This window comes from Rhinolophus hipposideros (assembly GCF_964194185.1).
Source record: "Rhinolophus hipposideros genome assembly, chromosome: 8".
In the NCBI taxonomy this organism is placed as follows: Eukaryota; Metazoa; Chordata; class Mammalia; order Chiroptera; family Rhinolophidae; genus Rhinolophus; species Rhinolophus hipposideros.
Genome location: NC_138054.1, coordinates 85,265,598 through 85,289,063, shown reverse-complemented (window position 1 = coordinate 85,289,063; position 23,466 = coordinate 85,265,598). Strand labels below are relative to the sequence as shown.

General features: G+C 39.1%; 1 protein-coding gene across 7 annotated transcripts in view; it reads left to right on the top strand.

The window, feature by feature from the left end:
* Positions 1 to 22,635, top strand: part of DDI2 (DNA damage inducible 1 homolog 2) — a 41,909-nt gene extending 19,274 nt beyond the window's left edge. The window contains exons 6-10 of one of the 7 annotated variants that reach the window (XR_013993735.1): positions 252 to 380; positions 7,742 to 7,845; positions 9,262 to 9,405; positions 11,657 to 11,719; positions 14,219 to 16,390. Coding sequence is in view for 6 of the 7 variants with exons in the window: in XM_081055422.1 (XP_080911548.1) it covers positions 252 to 380; positions 7,742 to 7,845; positions 9,216 to 9,405; positions 14,219 to 16,071 (2,276 nt within the window). In the remaining variant the exon portion in view is untranslated. Of the gene's footprint in view, positions 1 to 251; positions 381 to 5,917; positions 6,438 to 7,741; positions 7,846 to 9,215; positions 9,406 to 11,656; positions 11,720 to 14,218 lie in introns of those variants that run through there. The other 6 variants (XM_081055425.1, XM_081055422.1, XM_081055426.1 and 3 more) reach the window with 6 other exon arrangements.
* Positions 22,636 to 23,466: the final 831 nt, after the last annotated feature.

The following is a 23,466-nucleotide window of genomic DNA, read 5'->3' as shown; positions in this document are numbered from 1 at the left end:
ATCATTTAATTATTACATTTAAATAGAAAATATTCTTTCCCTCAATGTCAGGTTTCTACACTGTTTCAGATTTCAGTGTGGAACTGAAAATTAAACTAAGTGTGGCAGGAAACCTGCTACGTAGGGATAATGTCACACAGACAAAAGCCTGGGGTTGACTTGCTTTCTGCCCTGTTCTTAATGCTGTATTTTCAATCTTATCACAAATGTGGATTTTGTCTTTTTCATCTGATGTTTTCCTCCACCTCTAGGTGCCCAGATGACTATTATGAGCCAAGCGTGTGCAGAAAGGTGTAATATAATGAGGCTGGTGGATCGTCGGTGGGCAGGGATCGCCAAAGGAGTGGGCACCCAGAAGATTATTGGAAGGGTACATCTAGGTGAGCAAAAGGCGCTGGGAGTCTTCGTAGGGTAGCGGTTAAACAGTTTTCTTTTGGGCAGGTACATCTAATCCACAAAGCCTAAGTGCTAGAAATTTTATACCCTATGTTAGAGTAACATATCTGTGCGTGTTTCAGCAGGTTACAAAAAAATCAGTCTTCTGTGTATTTCTGTTTCCTGCTCTTTACAGATAATCCCTTTCGATGGTTTCAGCTGATTTCTTTTGGTGCTTACCTCCATATTTCTAAATAATATGTTGATGGTGCTGTGTACTGATAGGACTGGATAAATACTATTGAGAGCATAGCCATCTAATTGAAAATAATTGCTCTTCCTTTTCTTGGAATTAATAATTATCTCATTTTTCGGTCATTGAGATTTTTTTGTGTGTTACTCCTCCCCAAACACTTACCAGGTTGTGTAAATCTCCTTTATACCTTTCATCCTGTTGAAGATGCTTCTTTCAAACCCTGGACTGGTGGTTCAAGGCTGCTTCATAGCTGCTGTTTGGGAATTTCCCTTCACCAGGTCTTGAAAGTTTCCTTTCCCGTTGGGCTTACGTTAGTTAGATTACGTAAATTCCCGTGTCTTACTCTTTTTATTTGTTCCTCAGTTCCCAGTAACTTCCTGAGAAAAAGTGCATGGGAGTAAATTGAGTCCTTAACTATCAGAACATGTCGTTTTTGGCTACATTGTGCCAGTCTGGCTGAGTTGGAAATCCTTTTCCTTCACAATTTTTGTCAGTGTTGCTATGGAGAAGCTGGCTGCTATTCTGATTTTTGATCCTTTATGTGAAAGATTTCTTTTCCATTTCTAAAGCTTATAGAATCTTCTTTTTGACCTCAGTGTTTTAAAATGTTACAGTAATGTACTTGGGTATAGTAGATAGATCTCTTTTCATCCACTGTGCTGTGTACCTTTCAATCCAGAAAAGTGATTCTGCTAATGACTTCCTTCCCTCTGGGATGTCTGTTACTCAGGTAGGATAATCTCCTCTCCTGGACTTGTCCTGTAGTTTTCTTTTTCTTGTTTTCATTGCGTCCTGGGTTTTTTTGGCAAGGTTTCAACTTTGCCTTCCAACTTTTCTGTTAACGTTTTATATTTTTTTGCCTTCCGTGTTAAATGGTTTTCTCACATGTCTGGTGATCCTTGGCATCTGCTCATATTGAAGAGTGGGACACCAAAAGGCTTTATAGAAGATTACTCGGATGGGCAGCCACGGCGTTTGTGGGTGATCTGTTGGGAGGGAGAAAAAGGCCTGAGTGAGTAAGCTTTCACTGAATCCCCCAGTTTTCAGTTAGGTGCTTGTGGTGTCCTAATCCGTCTTCCTCCATGCCCACCTCTATGTCAAGAGCCTCTGTTTCACCCTCTTGAGAAAATAAACCACCCGAGGTAGTTACCTGGCTGAGCAGAGTACAGGAGAGGAACCCCAACATCTAACTGTCTACATAGACCTTCAACCAGTCTTTCTGCTTTGGACCTCTCCTACCCCTATTTGCAGAGACTTGTTTTAACCAGTTCATCCGCCTCTGGGGAGTTCTGTGATGTTAATTGGGTTGCTTCTTAATTTTCCTTACCATCGTGTTGTTTTCAGTTGAAAAACTGTGTTTCACTTGTCTATTCCATTATTTTTGGCCTTACTGGTTTTTACCATTAATTAAAAAAAAAAAAAGCTTTTATTGTGATTTTTACTCCTTTTAGGAGTAAATGGAGATAAATATATGTTTAATCATCTCTAATCAAATTGTTCTATTTGTTTTTTTTTCTTTAATTATTTAATGCTCATTGTAGAGAATTTTGAAAGTGTAGAAATGTGAAAATACGTTAAATCCTTTTAGTTGAGAATCAACCATTAGTAGCATTTGGACATATCTCTTTTTGGCCTTATTTATATGCGTTTTTTCCTTGTAAAAGGTGGTCATATAATGTATAGAATTTTATATTCTGCTATAAGAAAAATGATCATTCATAACATTTTCCCAATGTTAATATAAATTTCATAAGCATCATTTAAATAAATGAATAGCATTCTGTTTTTTAGGTTTAATGGTCAACTTTTGGGATATTCTTTTTTTTCCTAATATTTTGTCATTGAAACATGGCAGTGGATTTTTGTGTAGTTTTATGCATACTTTGATTTTTTTTCCCTTAGTCAAGATTCCTGTAAGTAAAACTACTGAATCAAAGGTTATGAATACTTTAAGACTCGATATTGCTAACTGGTACCAGTCTGATTTCTCTAGCACTTAACAAATATTCATCTTAAAGTCCTTCTACCATCAAGTATTACTAGTTTTTACTCCTTTAATTTACAGATAAAAAAGCAGTTTCTTATTGTAAGTTGCTTTTCTTTCATTGCAAGTGATAGTTTTTTCTATTCATTTTCCTCTTTCATATTTCTGTTTTTTAATTCATTATTTTTTACATTGAATATTCTTTTATATTAGTTTCAGGTATACAGCATAGTGGTTAAATATTTATATAATTTACGAAGTGATCCCCCCGATAAGTCTAGTATTCACCTGGCACCACACATAGTTATTACAATATTGTTGACTATATTCTCTGTGCTGTAGTTTACATCCTCATGATTGTTTCGTAACTACCAATTCGTATTTCTTAATTCCTTCACCTTTTTCATCCAACTCCCAAGCCCCCCCCACCACCACCATCTGGTAACCATTAGTTCTCTGTATCTGAGTCTGTTTCTGGTTTTTTGCTTTTGGTTTTGTTTGTTGTTGTTGTTGTTTAGATTCCACATATGAGTGAGATCATATGGTATTTGTCTCTCTCTGTCTGACTTATTTTTCTTAGTGTAATACTCTCTAGGTCCATCCATGTTTTTGCAAATGGTAAGATTGTTTTTTTTTTTTTAATGGCTGTGTAATAAATATTCCATTGTATATATGTACCACATCTTTATCTAGTCGTCTACTGATGGACACTTAGGTTGCTTCTGTATCTTGGCTATTTTAAATAGTGCTGCAGTGAACACGGGGGTACATATATCTTTACGAATTAGTGTTTGGATTTCTTTGGATAAATACCCAGAAGTGGAATTGCTGGGTCAGAAGGTAATTTTATTTTTTTTTTAATTTTTGAGGAACTTCCAAACTGTTTTCCATAGTGGCTGCAACAATTTGCAGTCCCACCAACAGTGCACACGGGTTCCCTTTTCTCCACACTCTCCAATGCTTGTTTTTTGATTTATCGATGATAGCCATTCTGACAGGTGTGAGATGGTATCACATTGTGGTTTTAATTTGCATTTCTCTAATGATTAGCATCGAAAAGATGCGATATTGAGCATCTTTTCATATGTCTGTTGGCCATCTCTTTGGAGAAATGTCTATTCAGGTCCTCTGCCCATTTTTTAAATTGTATTGTTTGTTGTTTTGGTGTTGAGTTGTGTGAGGTCTTTCGAAACTTTGGATATTAACCCCTTATCAGATGTAACATTGGCAAATATCTTCTCCCATTCAGTAGGCTATCTTTTTGTTTTGTTGATGGTTTCCTTTGTTGTGCAAAAACTTTTTAATTTGATGTAGTCCCATTTGTGTATTTTCTTCTTTTGTTTCTCTTGCCCGAGGAGACATCAGTAAAAATATCACTAAAGGCCCTGTCAGAGAGTTTGCTGCCTGTTTTCTTCTAGGCATTTTATGGTTTCAGGTCTTTCTTTTAAGTCTTGAATCCATTTTGAGTTTATTCTTGTATATGGAGTAAGAAGATTGTCCAGTTTAATTTTTTTTGCATGTATCTGTCCAGTTCTCCCAGCACCTTTTATTGAATAGACTGATTTTACCTTATTGTATATTCTTGCCTCCTTTGTCATAAATTAAATGACCATGTAGGTGTGGGCTTATTTCTGGGCTCTATTCTGAGCCATTGCTCTATGTGTCTGTTTTTATGCCAATGCCTTGATATTTTGATGACTGTGGCCTTGTAGTATAGTTTGATATCAGGTAGCTTGATACCTCCAAGATTGCCATGGCTATTTGAGGTCTTTTATGGTTCCATATAAATTTTAGGATTATTTGTTCTACTTCTGTGAAAAATGCCATTGGTATTTTGATAGGGATTACATTGAATCTATAGATTGGTTTGGATAGTATGGACATCTTAACTATGTTAATTCTTCTTGTCCATGAACATGGTATATGCTTCCATTTATTTGTATCATCTTCAGTTTCTTTCTTCAATGTCTTACAATTTTCTGAGTACCTTTCTTTTTTGATATATGTGTCTATTTACTAGAGTTCCCATTATTTCTTTGATTGATTTGTACAGAATAAGATAATTTGAATCCCTTATTCTCATATGCTTTCCCTACACATACTGTGTTTTCCTGAAAATAAGACTTAGCCGGATCATCAGCTCTAAGGCATCTTTTGGAGCCAAAATTAATATAAGACCTTGTCTTATTTTACTATAATATAAGACCAGGTATAATATAATAGAATAGAATACCAGGTCTTATGTTGATTTTTGCTCCAAAAGACACATTAGAACTGATGGTCCAGCTAGGTCTTATTTTTGGGGAAACAGGGTAGTGGGATTGAAATTGGGTTGGAATACCACAAATTGGTAAATTGGTTGCTTCAGAGTCTAAAATCCTAGACTTTTCATGGTTTTAAGTGAAAAGATAATAGGAGGAGACAAAAATAGTACCAGTTCCTTGTGGTTGGACAAGTTGTATACTATTGTGCAACTTTGACTATGATAGGAATGAAGAAAACCTTACAACAATAAGGGAAATCTAAATAGGGAGAGCTATACCATGGATAGGAAGACTCAATATGTTGAAGATGGTAATTCTTCCATAGTCATCAACAGAATCCTTGTTAATACCATCAACATTCTAATAGGTTGGTGGTTCTTTTGTTTTTGAGACTTGATGTGCTGATTTTAATTTTTTTGCGGGGAGGAATATTGGGAAACTGTGTGTTTTTCCAGGACCCATCAGCTCCAAGTCAAGTTGTTTTCAGTCTAGTTGTGGAGGGCACAGCTCACTGGCCCATGTGGGAATCGAACCGGTGACCTTGGTGTTATGAGCACTGCACTCTAACCCACTGAGCCAACCTGCCACCCCGGGTGATTTTAAATTTTATGTGGACGCTTATCGATGAAGTAGTCAGGATACTCGGAATAACTTCCCCTTCTAGATTTCAAGACGAAAGGACTAGAACAGAAACAAATCTATGCTTATATGAACCTTGATAAATAAAAAGAGGAAATATAGAGCAATGGGGAAAGTTTCAGGAAATGCTGCTAGGGCAATTGGGTATCCATGTGGAAAAAATGAATTGGAAAGTGAACCTGGCCGGCTTCACATCACACACAAAAGTCAACTCAAGGTTGATTAAAGACTTAGATGTAGAAAGCAAGTCAAAGCTTTCAGAAGAAAATAGAGAATATCTTGCATAGGGAAGGGGTTCTTTCAAAGATAGAAAGGAAGTTATTTGATAAATTCAATCACATTAAGATTAAGTGTTGCCTTACAGCTGCCCAACCATTTGTTCCCCTGTGCTCTTCCCAGGATTTCGCAAGGGAGTGCCTCAGCAAACTGAGGCCCGATGGAGAGATATCGGCAAAGCTCCTTTGAGGGGAAGTCTCAGCAAACTGAGACCCGATGGAATCATATCGGTCCCTCCCCTTCAATGGATTCCTTGGAGTTGTGCATGTGTGTGAAGGCAAAGTACAAGCTGGAACACAATGGGAACTTTCGGAAAGACAGCCAGCAGGCTATGTAACACACAGATCTTGAGATTAACAATCTTTTAACTCCTTAGACGTTAACCAATAAAAACTATGCGTTGGCCCGATTTGGGGCTCAATCCTTGAGGTTTGAGGCCCTTGGCCCCGCTTGCACTCTATTCTTGGCTACTGTCTTTCCTTAGCCCTGCACTGCCCTTCTCGCTTCCCACAGCTCGTGTCGTGCTGGATGCGACGATTAAGAACTTTTCATCAAAAGATATCATAAAATGAGCAAACACAAACTAGGAAAGAATTTGAGTAACACATATAACTAATAAAGGATTCATATTCAGAATATACACAAATTCTGTGTTTGTCTTTCCTCCAACTTAGTAAGAAAGACAATATAAAAAATTACGGAAGCACTTTGAGAGGAAACCCAAATGGCTAATAAGTATGTGAAAAGTTGCCTAACCTCATTATTAATCAGGGAAACACGAAATTACTCCCAGATTAGCAAGATTTTAATCTAATAGTATTGAGTGCTGGTGAGACTGTGGAGCAATGGGAACATTCATGCACTGCTGGAAACATTTTAGAAAATCATTCAACATCATCAAGCAAAGTTGAGCCCAATATCCCATAGAACCTAGTAATTCCACTTTTTAGAACATACCTTAGAGGAACTCCTGGCACACCAGGAGACAAGTACAAGAATGGTCCTGTTAGCGCTGCTGTGACAGCAGAAGCTGGAAGCAACCTGGAAAGTCCTGCAGGAGCAGAATGAGCACATCAGTTCTGGTGTGTTAGACATGACAGCGCTCTCGGGTAAAGTAAAGTGAAATATACAGTCTGCAGGGATCAAGTATCTCAAATTTTTTTTTTTTTTTTGAGTAGAAGAGCAAGTCACAGTTCAGAAACACAAAACTAAACAATGTTTTGCTTAGAAATCATACAAAGCTGGTAAGAACTATAAGAAAAACTGGGGACAGTTAACACAAAACGCAAGATCATGGGGAGGATGGGAGGAGGCACAGAATAAGTTGTGACCGGTAGGACATGTAGGAGAGCTCTTAGTTTTCTATTTAACTTGTGGAAAAGATGTGTGGGTGTTTGTCTAATGCTTTATACTATACACATATTTCATACACTCTTCTATTTATAAGATATACTTAGTAACAAAGTAAAATTTTTACTCTTAGATATAAAGAGGAATAATTGATGAAAGAGGCAAGGCAGGCGGCTCCAGGCAAATGCAGGCCCTGGTGCTGTCTCTGGTTTGGCAAATAGAAACTTGATTATGACAGGTAATGATAAACAGTTGATTTTTTGGAGGCTAATTTAAAAGGTTTAAAGTACACTGATTTTATTTCCCTTTTGTAAGTGTATAGAAAGTGGGTGGTTTACTGGGCTCTTTCTTTTTTAATCCACTTTACCAGCTGGTGCCTTCACTGGCTTTTAAGCTGATCATTAGTCTTTTTTTTTTTTTTCATTTGATCATTAGTCTTATAGGATCTTCTTTTCATAGTTAATTCATCTGTTTGCATACTTTGCCTTGGCTTTGACTGATTGCAAGAAGCAAGGCACAGAATGATAGATACATTTCCAAAGCTTGCCTGGGGCTTTTGCAACAAAAATCAGTTAACCTCTTCTCCATGTGCTTTAGCTCAGGTTCAAATTGAAGGAGACTTCCTGGCGTGTTCCTTCTCTATACTTGAGGAGCAGCCCATGGACATGCTTCTGGGACTGGACATGCTGAAACGACATCAGGTAATTAAGAGTTTTCCTTTCTTTTTGCATTGGCTTTTTGTATGTTATGTGGTGATTGTTGCATCATTTCTCTCAGCTGTGTATACTGGAAACTAAGAAGCATGACTCCTCAAACCTGGAAAGGTCCTTAATTGATGATGTCATGCAAAGTTTGAAATTATAAGTAGAAACAGAATCTGTTTTTGTGAAATCTCTCTGAATTTTAAATCGTACCATCTGTTTTGAGATTATAATGGGCAATTTGGTTCTCTTATGTAATTTTTAGTTTCTGATCAGAACTCAAGTAATTGTTTGATGGGTTTGTAGGGAAGTGTAATTAACACACGGTTTTACCACAAGTGTAAATTTAGTAAGTTCTTAGTAACTGGTCAAACAATATACTTGGGAAGAAGAGCTTTGAGATTAAGGAAGAAAGTATACATAAGATATTGGGAATGGAAATGTTTATTTAGTACAGGGACAATGATTTGTAACTGTATTCATTTGCAGTGATATTTATATTTCTACTCTGAAGCCTAATAATTTGTTTAAGATAAATTCCTCTCAGTGAAGAAGCAATTCGTCTGTATCCACTGGGTAGTAAAATTTTTCACAGCAAGGTTTCATATCTAGTCAATATTGTTTATGTCACTTATACTCTTTAAAATTTTTTAATATTAAATTCCTGTAAAATATATATTACATTGGTGTTCTAATCAAGGTGCAGTATTTTAAGTAGAAGGAATGAGTGAATGCATGTATAAATAAAACCTTTATTGTCACTATCTTTCCTTAATTTTTTAGTCACGGTACAGACCAACTTTATAGATACAAAGCATATATATGTGTAACTGTCCTATATTAAGTTAAAAAAACACACAGAAAAGGAGGGTAACATAAGTACGAAATAAAGAATACTTTTGTAGACATTGCCTTGCCTCTGTACTACCTTTGAAACCATTAGTATAGAGTTTCAGTATGAGCTATACTTTTACACAATAAACGAGAAGTGAAATATAAAACTGTGTAAATGGTGTGTCTCAGTTTCATAAGGAAAAGTCATGTTTGTAAAAGGTGGGGCTGCTGATTATGACTGACATTTTCCCAAATTTTGTACAATGAACATGTACTACATTTAAACTCAGAAATGAACAAATGTTTTGTTAGACAAATAAAGATTATTTTGCTATGAAGTTTAAATATTTAAAAAATTCTAAATTAAAAGGCAGTGTCACCCAGGTTAACATTTAAATACTTTTAGGTAAGGTCGTTTTGAGCCGTCTCTCTCTGTCAGTGTTGCTCTTTGTGAATGGAGTTTTAATTTCGGGATCATAATTTTTCTGCATGGTGTTTTACCTGCTGTCATCAGTCTGTGGTTTCTTCCTCCTAAGTGTTCCATTGACCTCAAGAAAAATGTACTGGTGATTGGCACCACAGGCTCGCAGACCACCTTCCTTCCCGAGGGAGAGTTACCAGAGTGTGCCCGGTTGGCATATGGGGCCGGCCGAGAGGACGTGCGACCAGAGGAGATTGCAGACCAAGAATTAGCAGAAGCCCTTCAAAAATCCGTACAGGATGCAGGTACTTGCAATGTCCAGGCTCTCGAGTAATACTCTTGTGATTGGTGGTAAGCCAGGGAAGTTCAAGTCTCAGGGGATAGGGACCTTTCCAGTTCGTCATCAGTCTCATCGTCCTGTCACACGTGTTCCTTGTCCTTCTACCACCTCCTTCCATCTCTAAATACAGTAAAGAACAACTCCGTGTTCAACCGATCAAGAAACAGCAATTCATTGCTGTGTGCAAGATAGATGGGGCGTTACTTGCTCAGGCGCATTTTGGTAGGCTTCCTAAAAAGTCTTGTCTTGTTTTTCTTCCTTAAGAAAATTATAACAGTAAGTAGACTCTTCCTGTTGAGTTTAACAGTATTTTCCTGAAAATTTCTTTTCCTTAGGTTCATTTATATTCAAGAGTAGCATTGTCAATGTGACTAAGCAGCCCTAACCTTTTTCATATCTACTCTAGTACTGTCACCAAAGACAGAAGCAACGATAAGAAGCATAATTGAACATTAAGCAAAATATAGTTTTTATGCTATTAATGAGATCACACTAGTGTATCATTAAGTCAAATTAGAATAGTATGGAAGCTATTGAGATGAAGCTACCTAATACTTTTTTTTTCCTAAGTCTCAATTGTTGTAGCTTGTTTAAATCTAAAGACCCAAGCTAAGTTTTCTGGGTACAATGGAGGGACACAGTTTTGCTGAGATCCCACTTCCACGGGCAATTTTTCCCCATATTTTCCAGAACAATGACTCTGGGATTCATTTTCTAGAAGCTGAAGAGAATTAACTTTTAAGTTTGGGTTATTGTAAAGTCTTGAGCTCTAATTATTCATCAGTGACTAATATCAGACATTGTGTTTTCTGGTAGTGAAGCGTATTAGAGCTACAAGTTCAGAGAATAGCATTCTGCTAGACAAAAAAACTAAGAGCTTTAAAAGTAAGCAGCCAGATTTTGCCCATGTTTATTAATGGAGACCATCCAGTAGTTCAACCCGGCGCCTCTTTAGAATGGGCGTGAGTAGCAGGTAGAATTTTTTCCAAGCTGACCTTGTTCAGAATCTAGTCCACCACCACCTTTTAGCTCAGTTTTACATACAAAGTACAGTTTGGGTTGTGGCTTAAGTCTTTTGTAGGAAGGGCAGAATTTTGAACAACCAAAGAGAGAATAAATTCACAGCTTTAGTTTTCTCTGCAAGACAAGCTTGAATAAGTTTGACATACCTGCTTAGAAAATTTTACGTCGTCTTAGAACCTGTCAGCTACTATGTATTAATAAATTGGGATCTATTATCATTTTATGAACTCTATTCCCTCACCACACACACACACACACACACACACACACACAGAGTTTGGTGCTTTTGTTTGAGAAGCACTCGCTGATGGTAGCAGTGTTTTCTAACCTCATAACAGTTACTCTGGTTAATTACGTTCTTTTAATAAAAAGTTTAGGAGATGAAAACGGAAACCACAGATGTTTTTAGGCATAGTGAAGGCTATGTGTCAATTTTAAAGGATTAAAAGGAAATGGCTCTTTACCCATGTGACCTTTTGTTACTGACAGTGGCTTGTGCTGATTTCTGTGATGTTTAAATATGAAGTAATTCTGCAACATCAGGTCCTCTTTGTTTGGAACATTGACTTCCTAGTATCATCAAAATCAAAACTGCGGACATAGTAGGTGAAAGTATTTTTGCTAAAAACAGTTTCTTTGGTTGCTACTCTATACCAAAGTATCTTAATCTTTTCTATCAATTGAAAAATAATTCAGAGTAGGGGTTGTATGTGATACGTTTTCTAAAAAACTGATTTAAAGATAAAGAAGCTAAGCCAGGTTAGATAATCAGGTTCAGTTTGTTTGTCTTCTAAAAAGAGATCTCCACTGAGAAAGAAATTTGGAAAGTGACTGTTACGTGTGTTCGCTCACCTTTACTCCAGAAGATGTCCATGTCATGTGATTCTCTCTGTGGGTCAACTTTTTTTCACTTGTCTCACACGTTTGCCCCTGAATTCTCTGTGTGTAAAATTAATTTCTTTCCAAGTTCCATTGAAAATCTGTTGAAGTTGACACATTAACTTAGTGTATTGTGAGAGAACTGAAGCAACCAACAAATCTTTTGGATATTCAAACGACAGAAGCATTCCCCAGCTTTGGCTCTGCCAGTTCCTGATGTTAAAGATGGCAAAGGAATGGAGACTATAACCCCGCATGCTGTGTGGTTTGCATTGTTAACCCGAGTTTGCTTGTCTGTTTCCTAATTCAAACAGAGCGTCAGAAGCCATGATGCATGTAGTGTGTGTGTACTGCAGCTGGAGTGGGCCCCAGACCAGGTATTTATAGACACCGCCTGAAGTCTTGCATCCAGTCGTCGTCTGTTGTCTACAAGTCTGTGTCTGCAGCACTTTGGGAATACAGCGTCTGTCATTCACCACGTCACCTTGTTTAATCTGGTTACAACTAGCCTGTATATACGTTTGTATGTTGGCATACATACGTATCTAATCATAATTTCCTTTTTAAAATTTTATCAATTATTACAACAGTCCAAGGTGGGGAAATGCTGGTAAAAACAGCGTCCATCTGACTAGACTATTGAGATTATCAAACCAAGAATATCAGCATCGCAGACACACTTGGTTGTTGGCGATAGCTACGCTGTCAGGGGTTTCCTAACTCCTTCGTCTGAAAAACTGAAAGTTCTTTTTTCACATTACTGCTCACAACTACCTGGAGTTACAGAGGGGCAGAAAATGTCATTATGGTGAAGAAGGAATGGAAACTTGGGCCGGGGGGACTTTCCAGGGCCACAGAGTCGGTAGTACAGGCAGGACTGGAGTTTTCCCTCTCCCTCACCCGACAAATTTCCCACGGGAGGTACTCGGCTTCCATTTTCCTGTAGTGTAAATATGGTGAATGTTGGCCTGAGCACATTGGCTGATTTATCAAGAGGAGGAAAGGCGATCCTTTCAACTATCAACCTAGGACTTTATAGCGGTTTGCAGGCTGGTTGTAATTAGATACATAGCACCTAATTTCTTCTTTCTTTTTCTCGTAAGGATGGGTTAAAAGCAAGCATAGTTGAATTATTCTTAATATCCATTGTCCTCATCCTCTTCTCCTATCCTGTAGTACTGACCCAGTCCTCCCCTATATTTAGGACTTAGGCCAGTGAAACTGATCATCTCAGCTACAGGAGGACTATATTCTGCTTTCATAGTGAGTACAAAATACATCGAGGCCGTGTTCACCTTGACCTCACCCAGTTGTTGTTACTGTCGTACCAGTTGCCAGAAGGCCATTATCATATCCCTCCCCGTGCTGCTAGCGTGGATATTTCACTGCAATGCATCTTTTCTGTTCACATTAACTCAAAATTAAGTCTCTTTCAGAGTCAGCCTTAGGGATTGAGAAATAAAACTAATAACTGTCTTAGACGCAAATGGATATAGTTTGCACTGAGATAAGTGCTGTTTTCCCATTTACCCGTAAACTATAAGATTGTTTCACAAGGAGTCAGTGACTTTCCTGACGTAGTGCCTTATCGTCCCATGCTGTTCATCAGTGCTGGGTTAGAATAATTTAGATCCCTTTGAATTGCAGCTGCATTGCTCTGTGACTTACTAAGTCACGATCATGCCCCCATCTCAGATGCTAACGCTCAGCATCAGCCCTAATAGGTCAAATTGGGAAATCATTTTTGTGACCAGCCTTTGAATTTTAAAAGTCGTATAATAATTGCATAGAGGTTACGTTTTAACTGGATCAGTGGCAAAAGGAGTTGGAACTGATGTTTAATGACATTGTGATGTTTACACTGAGGTGACGTTTAAGCCTGCCATCTTGTGGGAGTTGTCAGTAAGTTGCAATGGATCTAAATCGTCGTTGCCTATTGAAAAACTATTATGAACCATCTCCTTCCACTGCCCACACAACCTCCCACCCCCCCAGCCCCCTGCCCTTAAAATACTTAAATGTCCTTACTTAGCTGTACTATGTTAGTGTGATAGATAAAGCAACTGATAATCATTCTTAAAGCTTCATTATTCGGTAAGACAATGATTGGGATTTACTGTGTTTCATCTTGAGCTATATTTTTGTTCTCTGAGTCATGCTCACATAGTTTTATCATGATTTTCAGGACATTTAGGTAGAAATAAATTAAGTAGAATGTTTGCTTCTTTGTCTTCTGGAGGTCCCCAAGTATTATATTCTTTCTCTTTATAATTCCCGCTCTGTCCTAGATATACCTGGTTTTAGACTTCTCCTTTGTAACCTCAGTGTTCACATTTGAAACACTAAGCATTCATTGTGATAAGAACCCTTCTCATGCAGAGAGCTTCAGAATTTGTAATGTGCTTAAGAATCACCTGAGGAGCTTATTGAAAATGCATATTCCTAGGTTTACTCCCAACGATGGTGCCCCAGAATCTGTATGTTTAGCAGACATCCCAGGTGATTTTAGGGCAAGTGGTAGAGAGAACACACTTGAAACTATTCTGAGGTTCTGAACTCACTGAAGATAAATGTCCTTCAGTCTTGGGCACTAACCCAGCCATTATGTGGATGTTTATTAATAGCATTTAAGTTAAAATGTTGAATTACAATACACCCATTTTATTAAGAACCTGCTTTCCTCTTATTTTGATGCTGTGATGTTATATTGCCTACCATGGTGGGAATGGTTCTTGTATAAGTCTCTGAATATAAACAAACCCAAGCTTACGGACCTGATTTTGTTGTATCCTGTTCAGATTTGTATCCTCTGATAATATGGTAGCCTTTGTAACCTGCAAATTAATCTTTTTTCCTTTCCCTTGTGTTCCATGTAGAGAAAAGCGGTGAAGAAACTACCTCACTGGGAATGTCATCATTACCAACTTCAGATGGATTTAACCATCCAGCCCGTCCTCCAGGGCAGAGTCCTGAGATTGGTAATCCTGCGCGTCTTGCTCACTCTGTCTCTGCTTCAGTCTGCTCTATCAAGCCCAGTGACCCAGACAGCATCGAACCCAAGGGTGCGAAGGCTGTGAAGGCTTCGGCTGAATTCCAGAGAGCCTCTGAAAAGGAAGAACATCTTCCTCTACAGGATCTTTCTGATCGTGCTTCTCCAGCAGACCAGAGTCCAGCTATGCCTTTGCAGAATTCATCCGAAGAAGCCATTGTTGCAGATAATCTGGAGAAATCTCCTGCTGAAAGAAGCACCCAAGGCCTCAAGTCTCATCTCCACACAAGACAGGAAGCTAGTTTGTCTGTCACAACTACTAGGATGCAAGAAGCCAAGAGGGCCCTAGGTGAAAAGGGTTGGCATCCAGAATGTCAGAATCTGAGTCAAGTGCATGGCCTTCAGCATGAAGAACCAGGAAGCGGACGGCATGAGGTTGTACGACAGAACGCTCCACATGACCAAGAACATCTTGGTAACACAGGGGACCTTGAACTTCATGGAGAAGGGCAACAGAATCAACCAAAAAGCGTTGATGTGGAAGCTACAACGAGAGGAGACAGGCTACAGCAGAATGTGGACCTTCCAGATACACAGAAAAATATTCTACGTTCAGGATGCTTTGACTGCTCAAATTCCGAAACACTTATGGAAGTAGATGTAGTTGAACAGTCCCTAGTGGCTGTGCTTAATTCAGCAGGCAGTCAGAATGCCAATGTCAAGAACATTGGTGCAGCTGATCTCACCTTAGATAACCCCTTGATGGAAGTAGAAACATCAAAATGTACCCCTTCATCTGAAATTTTGAGTAATTCCATTTCCACTCAGAATTTGCAACTCCCAGAAAGGAATGCTGAAATGTCTGGAACCAATAAAGCATATGGCAGTGGCTCCCCCTCTTTAAGCCTCTGTGGCAGTTGTCAGCCCTCTGTGGAGTCAACGGAGGAATCTTGCTCATCCATAACAGCAGCCTTGAAGGAACTTCATGAACTTTTGGTCATTAGTAGTAAACCAGCTTCAGAAAATACATCTGAAGAAGTTACCTGTCAATCAGAAACGGTAACTGAGGACCAAACAGGTGTTGAGGACCTTTCTGAAAGATGGACCCAAAATAAGCATCTCCCAGCTACCCAGAATGAACAGTGTTCACAAGTCTCTTTTCATCAGGCCATATCTGTATCAGTGAAGACAGAAAAATTAACAAACACCTCAACTGGCACTGGAATAGAAGATGTAGAAAGTATTAACTTCAAGGATCCAGGTGATGGCCTGTTAACTGGTAAGGAAGGTATCCCCAAGTCTAGGGAATCGGTAAACACGAGCAGTTCTGTCACTCGAGCCTCTGCCAAAACGTCAGATCAATTACATTGCACCTTAGGTGTAGAAATTTCACCCAAACCTTTAGCAGGTGAGGAGGATGTACTCAACCAGACTTCAGAGCAAACTGCACCCTTGTCGTCGGATTTTGTGTTGGTTAAAGATTTGGGTCAGAGCACGCAGAACCCAGTGACAGACAGGCCTGAGACCAGAGACGGTGTCTGTCCTGAAGCAGGACCTGCCAGCTATCCCTCAAGTCCCTCCATTCTTCCACCATTCATTTTTCCTGCTGCAGACATTGACCGGATTCTCCGTGCCGGCTTTACTTTGCAGGAAGCTCTTGGGGCTTTGCATCAAGTTGGTGGAAATGCAGACCTTGCACTTCTTGTTTTGCTAGCAAAGAACATTGTAGTTCCTACATAACCATGGAAAAGTGGGCTAGACCATACTCCATTCCCTTTAAAAAAAAAAAAAAAAGAAGAAGAAGAAGCTATATATACACACTCACCACAAATACAGTATATGTAGAAACCTGCAAGCAGAATGTTGAGCCAGATTTTTTTTAAAGATTTTTTTCGGCCAAAGTAATTTATGATCTCTTGTCTGATGAATTTGTCTATTCTATTTGTTAAATTTTGGGCCTTTTTAAATGTATTGGCAGTATGTGCATACAAAAGCTTTTTATTCTCATTGAGATGATGTATTCTGGAATAAAATTGATGGTTTTCTGTATAGTATACCAGTTTAGAATGAGAGTGAATGCTTTGAACAGCAGAAGCCATGAGAAGTCCTACCACCCGTGCAGCTGAAAGCTGCTCATCTTCACACTTTGGCTGTGTCTGTGCTATAGGCAGGGATGGCTTGTTGATTCAGTTGTCAGTTTACAAACTTCTGACCGCATGGTTTGGTGTTTGGAATTCCACCCAGTGCTCTGTATATTCTGATCCATCAGTTATAACGGGAAATTGAAGAATAATGGCGTAATATCTCCTACAGTGGTGTGTTACTATGCATGTGGTTAGGATTTGACATTTTAAAGGGATGAGTCAAGAGGATTTAAAACTTGGGTTACTTTGTATATCACAGACTGCTGCGTGGATTGGCAAATATCTTGGATGGGATATTATGGGGGAACTAACATTAAATTGAAACATGGTGCTACCCAGATTTAAAAAAAAACTAATTCCATTTGCAAATGTCTTGGTGATGTTTCAAGAACTGTGAGTGAAAAATACTGGCTTAAAACACTGGAATTTACTAGAGATTGGGTTTGCTAGCATCTCATTGATCACACCTCAACCCTAATAACTAACGATGAACTTAAGTTCAGCTAATGGGCTGGTTGCCCGCAGTTTATTTCCCTTCTAAACTCGGCTTCTACTAGAAGTTCTATAACTCAGTCTGAGCTGTGATCTGAGTGAAATGTTGAAGTGTGAACCTTGTCACACGTGTTCATCTTGGTGCTTGAAATCGTCAGTCTATTTTGGTGAGTGCCCTTCATGGCAATGGAAATAGTAATTGCAGTTTCTGACTTAAGTGGCCTTGGTAGAGTTTTCCATCCCTTTCTTTCCTCAGGAGTTTCTTTTTTTAAACAAGATTTGTCATATTTGTGTTTACCATGTCAAGTTAGAGTGGGGCATAGTATATAGATGTATTTATTGTGGCCTTTTTTTGTATGAGGACTAGCCATTGGAAAACACTGTCCTGTGGGCCCCACTGTGCAATAATCCTACTGGATAGATTTTAGATATTTTTTTTGTTTGGGGGCAAAAAAACCCTGCTCTCTTACGTACCTAGCAAGAATCTGAAATGTTGGCTTTATGGAAAAGAATTTTGAGTATGATAATTCCCAATTCCAGGTTACTGTTTGCAGCGTGTTTGAAACATAACCTTTGAAAGGGTGATTTGTGAACCTAGTGTTACATGATTTTGTCTAAAGTCTGACTCTCTGAAAGTTTATTCTTTCCATCAAAATTCAAGTCATTTAGCACAATCAAAATGGAGGCTCACATCTCAGGAGTTTTTGAAATTTTAATTTGAGGCACTTAAAGACGTTTCTCTTGTACCCTATTTCATATCCTTTCTTTCGGCTACGGGGTGGTGTGTGTGTGTGTGTGTGTGTGTGTGTGCGCGTGCGCGTTCTGGAGACTCTAGTGATGTGATAGAAAGTCACATAGATCCATCATGATCTTCTAAAGTTAGGAAATGGTTGACGGGAGTTGCAGTTCACTGTTTTCAAGAGGGTGCTCAGAACAACAGGCTAGCCAGATTGTCTTTAAAATGTTCTTTGAGACAATCACATGTTGCAGACCCTTTCGCCTGCCCTACACCAAAGATGTAAGATGCACTAGGAAACTGCTTATAGGATTTATTTCTGTCAACCGACTCTTAGAGCTGTGATTGTAATTAAGTAGTTGGTGCTATGACTGAAGCAAAATCTAGTGGCAATGCAGTGGGCCCCTGTATTTGCTTTATGTGTGGTGATTGGGAATTTATTCTAAGCTTATAAATCTTTAGGGCCAGGCAGTGGGGTAACTTGGGTGGGGGGACTTACCAGTGACAGTAGACCCCTCCATAGAGGCTTGTGTGAAGATGGGCCTCGGGGTTTTCGGTGTGAGAAGGTGGCATAGTCCACTCAGAGGCTTGGCCACTGGCTTCACAATATGGAGAGTTGGGAATCAGTCCCAGGGAGAATAGGAAATACCAGTCTGGAAGAGGTTTCATTGCAATAGCTTTTTTATGTGTATGTATATTTATTTTGAGGAAAAAAACTGAATAGGACTAGAGTTGTACATGTGTCCTGGTTAGGAATACTTTGAATGAGCTTAACCCACTTGCCAAATTATCCCTGTCCTTTTCATCATTTAGTTTCTGATGTATAATTGCTTTGGAGTTTTAAGATCTTGTTTCCTGTCCATCGAGTAAAGTTGTTGATATTGATAGGGTTTTGAATCATTTTTATATTCAACAGTTCTGGAACACAAAGGGAATTAAGGAACATGACACTAGGGAACCTTCATTATCAATTTTTATTCAAAGTGCAGAAATCAGAGATTAACTTCTCCAAGAATAAGATAAAATCATTGTGAAACTCGTTGCCAACAGAACTGATAGCGGCCAGCCCGTATAAAGGGCCACTTCACTGGACAGCTCCTTTGCCATAACCAGTACTGGACAGCTCTCTGGTTAGCGCTTACCTCTGAGGGTGGGCTCAGTTTATTCACCAAAGAGAGATTTTTATTTTATTTTATTTTTACATATTGGGGAACTGTTTTTCCAGGACCCGTCAGCTCCAAGTTAAGTCGTTATTTTCAGTCTAGTTGTGAAGGGCGCAGCTCACTGGCCCATGTGGGAATTGAACCGGCAACCGTGGTGTTATGAGCACTGTGCTCTAACCATTGAGCAAACGGGCCACCCCAGAGAAGATTTTTATGTATAACTTTTGCATTTTCTCTGAAGTTGGTTCCTGTGTGTGAGAATGTGCTTGGTAACCAGACGGCCATATCTAGGCTATAGATTTTGCCCTTTGAAGCTGGTGAGAATTCTTTCCATTTGTATCTGTTTTTTTCCTCCAGACATTAGCCAGTAGTCTTCATCCCAGTTTGGGCTTTCGCTGTTAATATACAAAGATTATCAGATGCTTGGCAAAGGGAACCGGAGTGATGGTATGTGTTAAAATTATTTTGCCTTGAAGCCTATTAAACTTTCTAGAGCTCCTCATCTCCTTATGTACCTAAGGGAGACAAACCCCATGTATTTTTTCCCAAAGCATTTCTCCCTCTTGCTTTGGAAAGATACATGAGACTTTGTGTCGCTGATCTTATAAACCAGTTAAAGTGGAATCTGCCTGTTCTTCCCTTAGCACTTCTAGCTCTAGTAAAAGCCATAAAAATTTAATTGGTTTAACCATCAGCTCGTGTGTGTATATACATGTGTGACTGACAGATATCCTACAGTTAATTTTACAGTTTAAAAAGCAAATGATTTTTTAAAACAATTTTCATATCTACAGATATAGTGTTCATTTGTGGTGGTTTTTATCCCACCATGTGTATAAAAAACAGCCTTGCAAATAACTGGCCAGGAGAGTCACAGTGTGTTCTGATTTCCTTTTCTTACCTCTTTGCCACCTGGCCATAAACAGGATAATTGAGCTGTTACGTATTTCAAACTTGTCATCACTGGTAGCGTACCATAAGGGAAGCTAACTGGATTATGCATTCTGCCATTCTCTAGCACAATACCAAAAAGCCAGATTTCTCCTTTGAATTGGGTGACTTAGTGTGGTCTGTGGCTGAACAAGAAAAAAACAAGAGTTATCAAGAGTTTCCCTTCCTAGAAGATGAATGTTACCTCTCAGGAGTTCCATCAAGTAGCTTTTTCTCTGAAAGAATTAAACAAAGTAAATTCAAAGCATCTCCTTGAGAACTGGCAGTGTAAAATCGTGGCTCAAACCCTATACCTTCGTGGTCCCTTGGTGGGTGTCACGAGGAGTTCATGGAATAAAATGAAGAACTTAGGAGGTGAACCTTCGATGTGCTTGACTCTCTCTTGTGCCTTAGTTTCTCCAAATAGCAGAGGCATCAACTTTTGGTGGGGAATGAATGTAGAAGTATCAATGGGAAAAGCTTGGAAACACCCTGGAGATAGAGGCATGCATGGAAGGGTCTTAAGGCTCACCTTTATTCATCTAGAATTATCCTGCATGAAATTATTAGGTCTCTCCAGACAGAAGGATGATAATACGGCTTTTTTTGCATCAGGAGTACTGAAAAAAAAAAGTTTCTAGATGTTTGTTGTGTTCTTTGCTGTATTATCAGTATGGTGGTGGTTAAAGCCGGGAAGGAGTTCAAGAAAATCATCTATTTGAACAGGAAACTGGTACTCTTGAAGGCTGTGCTGTCTGAATCTGAACAAGAATTCATTGGTTCATTCATCAGGCATAAGTACCTGTGTGCAGGTACTGGTGAGCCCTGGGAATACAAGGGTCATAAAACAGACTGGCAGCCTGCCCTCGTGAAGCTTTCAGTCTAGTAAGGAGACATGAAACAAATTTTTGCTTCAAGAGCAAGATCTGTTTTTGCCCATTAGCATGCTTTTATTTTAAAAGTCATACTAGAATGCTTTTATTTGAATTCAGAGAAGATGGGAAATCAGGCTCAAAATTGATTTAGATGTTGTGAATCAAAAATGCTCTAGAAAATGAAATCTTTTTTAAAAATGAAATCATAGAAACCACTAAAAAATGATTCAACATTTGGTAGAAATACTTGAAGAGATAAGGTATTCAGAAATCAATTTTATACTGCGGATGGGGGGTGTTGGCAGGGTTTAGAAATGAGAGTAAATGGAAGGTGATACTAAATATATACGAGGGACAGTCGACTTTCCCTGCCATCAGGACCTCCATCCATGCAGGGTGGAGATACCGCGTGTGTTTGGCACCCTTCCTGCTCCCCCTTTGAGCATGGCTACCCCGGAACACTGACCATCTGGACCAACAGGACTTAGCAGTGGATTCTGCAGCTGAGTCAAGATGTGAAAATGGGAATCTAGAGCAGAGAATGTAGCAAGTGAGGGCCTGAGACTGATGATGGGCAGAATTGACAAGAAGATTGAAAGCTCTAGCAAATCTTTCTATAGGGACAGCTCCATCGCAAGGACATTTATTTGAAATGTCATCACTTACGTTATAATCCTGAGGCATACAGGGAGAATTTTGGACCTTAGCTACTGGTGACTCACGAGATTCACAATGAGAAAGCTCACAGGTTTATCAGTTATGTATTGGTGATTGGTAATCTGGACCCTCCGGGAGCTGTAAGGTGAAAGAATATAGCTGATGTTTTAGGGCACAGTCTCGTGGAATGAAATCTGCGGAGGGAATGGTTGAAAGATGTAGGAGTTAGAGAATATTTCTTTAAAAAGCTAAGCATACTATGGAAGACCTGGGATGGGGGTGTGGAATACGAAAATTAGATACGTACAGAACTGTATTTCTTTAAATATATACCATAAGGTTTTCATTAGCTGACTTGGGGAAAGGGCATGCTGGGATATTTTTTCCTGGGAAAATACATGTCTGATGGGAAATGATGTTTACCAGGGGTTTGTTGTACACACAACCTTGAATGAATGCATCTGTGGCTTAAAGAAAGGCAGACCTCTATTCATTTCCTACCAGATGGTCAGATTGGTTTATTTCCAGATTCCTTCCGTCTGACATTACCTGATGCTGACCAGACTCCTTTTTCCTTCCCTGAAGGCCCCATAGCTTTCTGAGTTTCTGCCACCCATTCGAGACCTTTCCCTCTGAATGATTATACTTCCATTCTCTCTTCTAATCATCCTTTTGACATAGTTCTGGTGATATACTCAGAGCAATTCACCACACTGATTGCATTGGCTTTTTTCACTGTGCATCTACCATGAAAACTGATTGTTTGCTCATTTAATTCAAAATCTCATCTTCATGTCAAATTGGGCCAATGGCCTTTGCACTCAAGTAAGGTTTGTTTACCACTTTTGTAGCCATGTTTGGCAAATCTTAGCAAATCGAAACTCCTCTTTCCCCCAAGCTTATTTGTTCTTGCAATTACTCATGTATGCCTTCCTGACGATGCTTTGAGACTACTGCATCTTACAAGAACTGGGCTGACTGGCAAAATAGGCTTGCCTGTAGCTCAGTCACTCCCATAATGCTTTGGTTTTGAGAGTTGGAAAACTCTAAGAACTTAAGGGAACCAAACTCAGGAATCCCAAAGTTGGTTGCATTGTGCCATTGGTTTAGGGGCTGGACATAGGACCTGTCTGCAGCTGAGTGAACTAGATGCATTTGGGTTTGAGTTTTTGTCACATAATGAAATGTAAGTCAGCCCTAAATAATCAAAACACTTTATTTTATTTTTCTTTTTTTAATAGGAACTTTCTGAAGAAAAGTGATGTGTAAAACATTTGATATTTAAGCCAATAAAGTTTTTATCATAAGACTCTTGTTTGATCAATTTCTTTTAAATTGAGATGGTTAATTAACTTTTGTCCTTGTCTCTGTCTGCCTGCCCCTTTAAGTAACTTACACTCAGGCTCTGTGACTTGTGGCCGTGTGCCTGAACCGCAGAAGAAACGGGCATCTCCAGTCCATTAAAGTAACTTCCAGATAAGCATTGCAGGAGGACTGCTACCTGCTGATGTAAAGACGTACGTTTTGTGACTGCACCAGCAGTTGATGTTGGATAATAGAAATAACACTTGTGACAAGGTATTGTGGTTCACTCTAGTCTCTAGAGCCAGGCTGCGTGGGTTTGGCCACTTACTAGCTGTGTGGCTTTGGATAAATTGCCTAACCTTTCTGTGCCTCAGTTTCCTCATCTGTAAAATAGGGACTATTAGTGGGGCTATAGGGATTAAATGAATTAATACATTATAGTCTTTAGAAAAGTTCTAGCCCATAGTAAGTGCTCATTGGATGTTAGCTAGTAGTATTCATTGTATCACAGAGATTTGAGAAAGCTAAGTGGAATTCCAGAAGTTGAGTAATTTTTCTAAGTCTGATAGGAAGGGAGGGCTCTGCTTCATGTAATCAGTCATTAAGGGGACTAGGCTACCAGGTCTGCCCTCTTCACATGTGGCTTCCAAAATTACTTTGAACATCAGCATCCAGCTGACATACCAGGAAAAGAGGATGAGGGTTGTTCGTGGAAGTTTTTATACCAGGCCTGGGAAGGGTGTACATCACTTCTCTAGTCACGTTTCCCTGGCGGCACTCAGTCACCTGGCCATACCAAACTGCAAGGGAGGTTGTGAAATCTCAACTGTAAT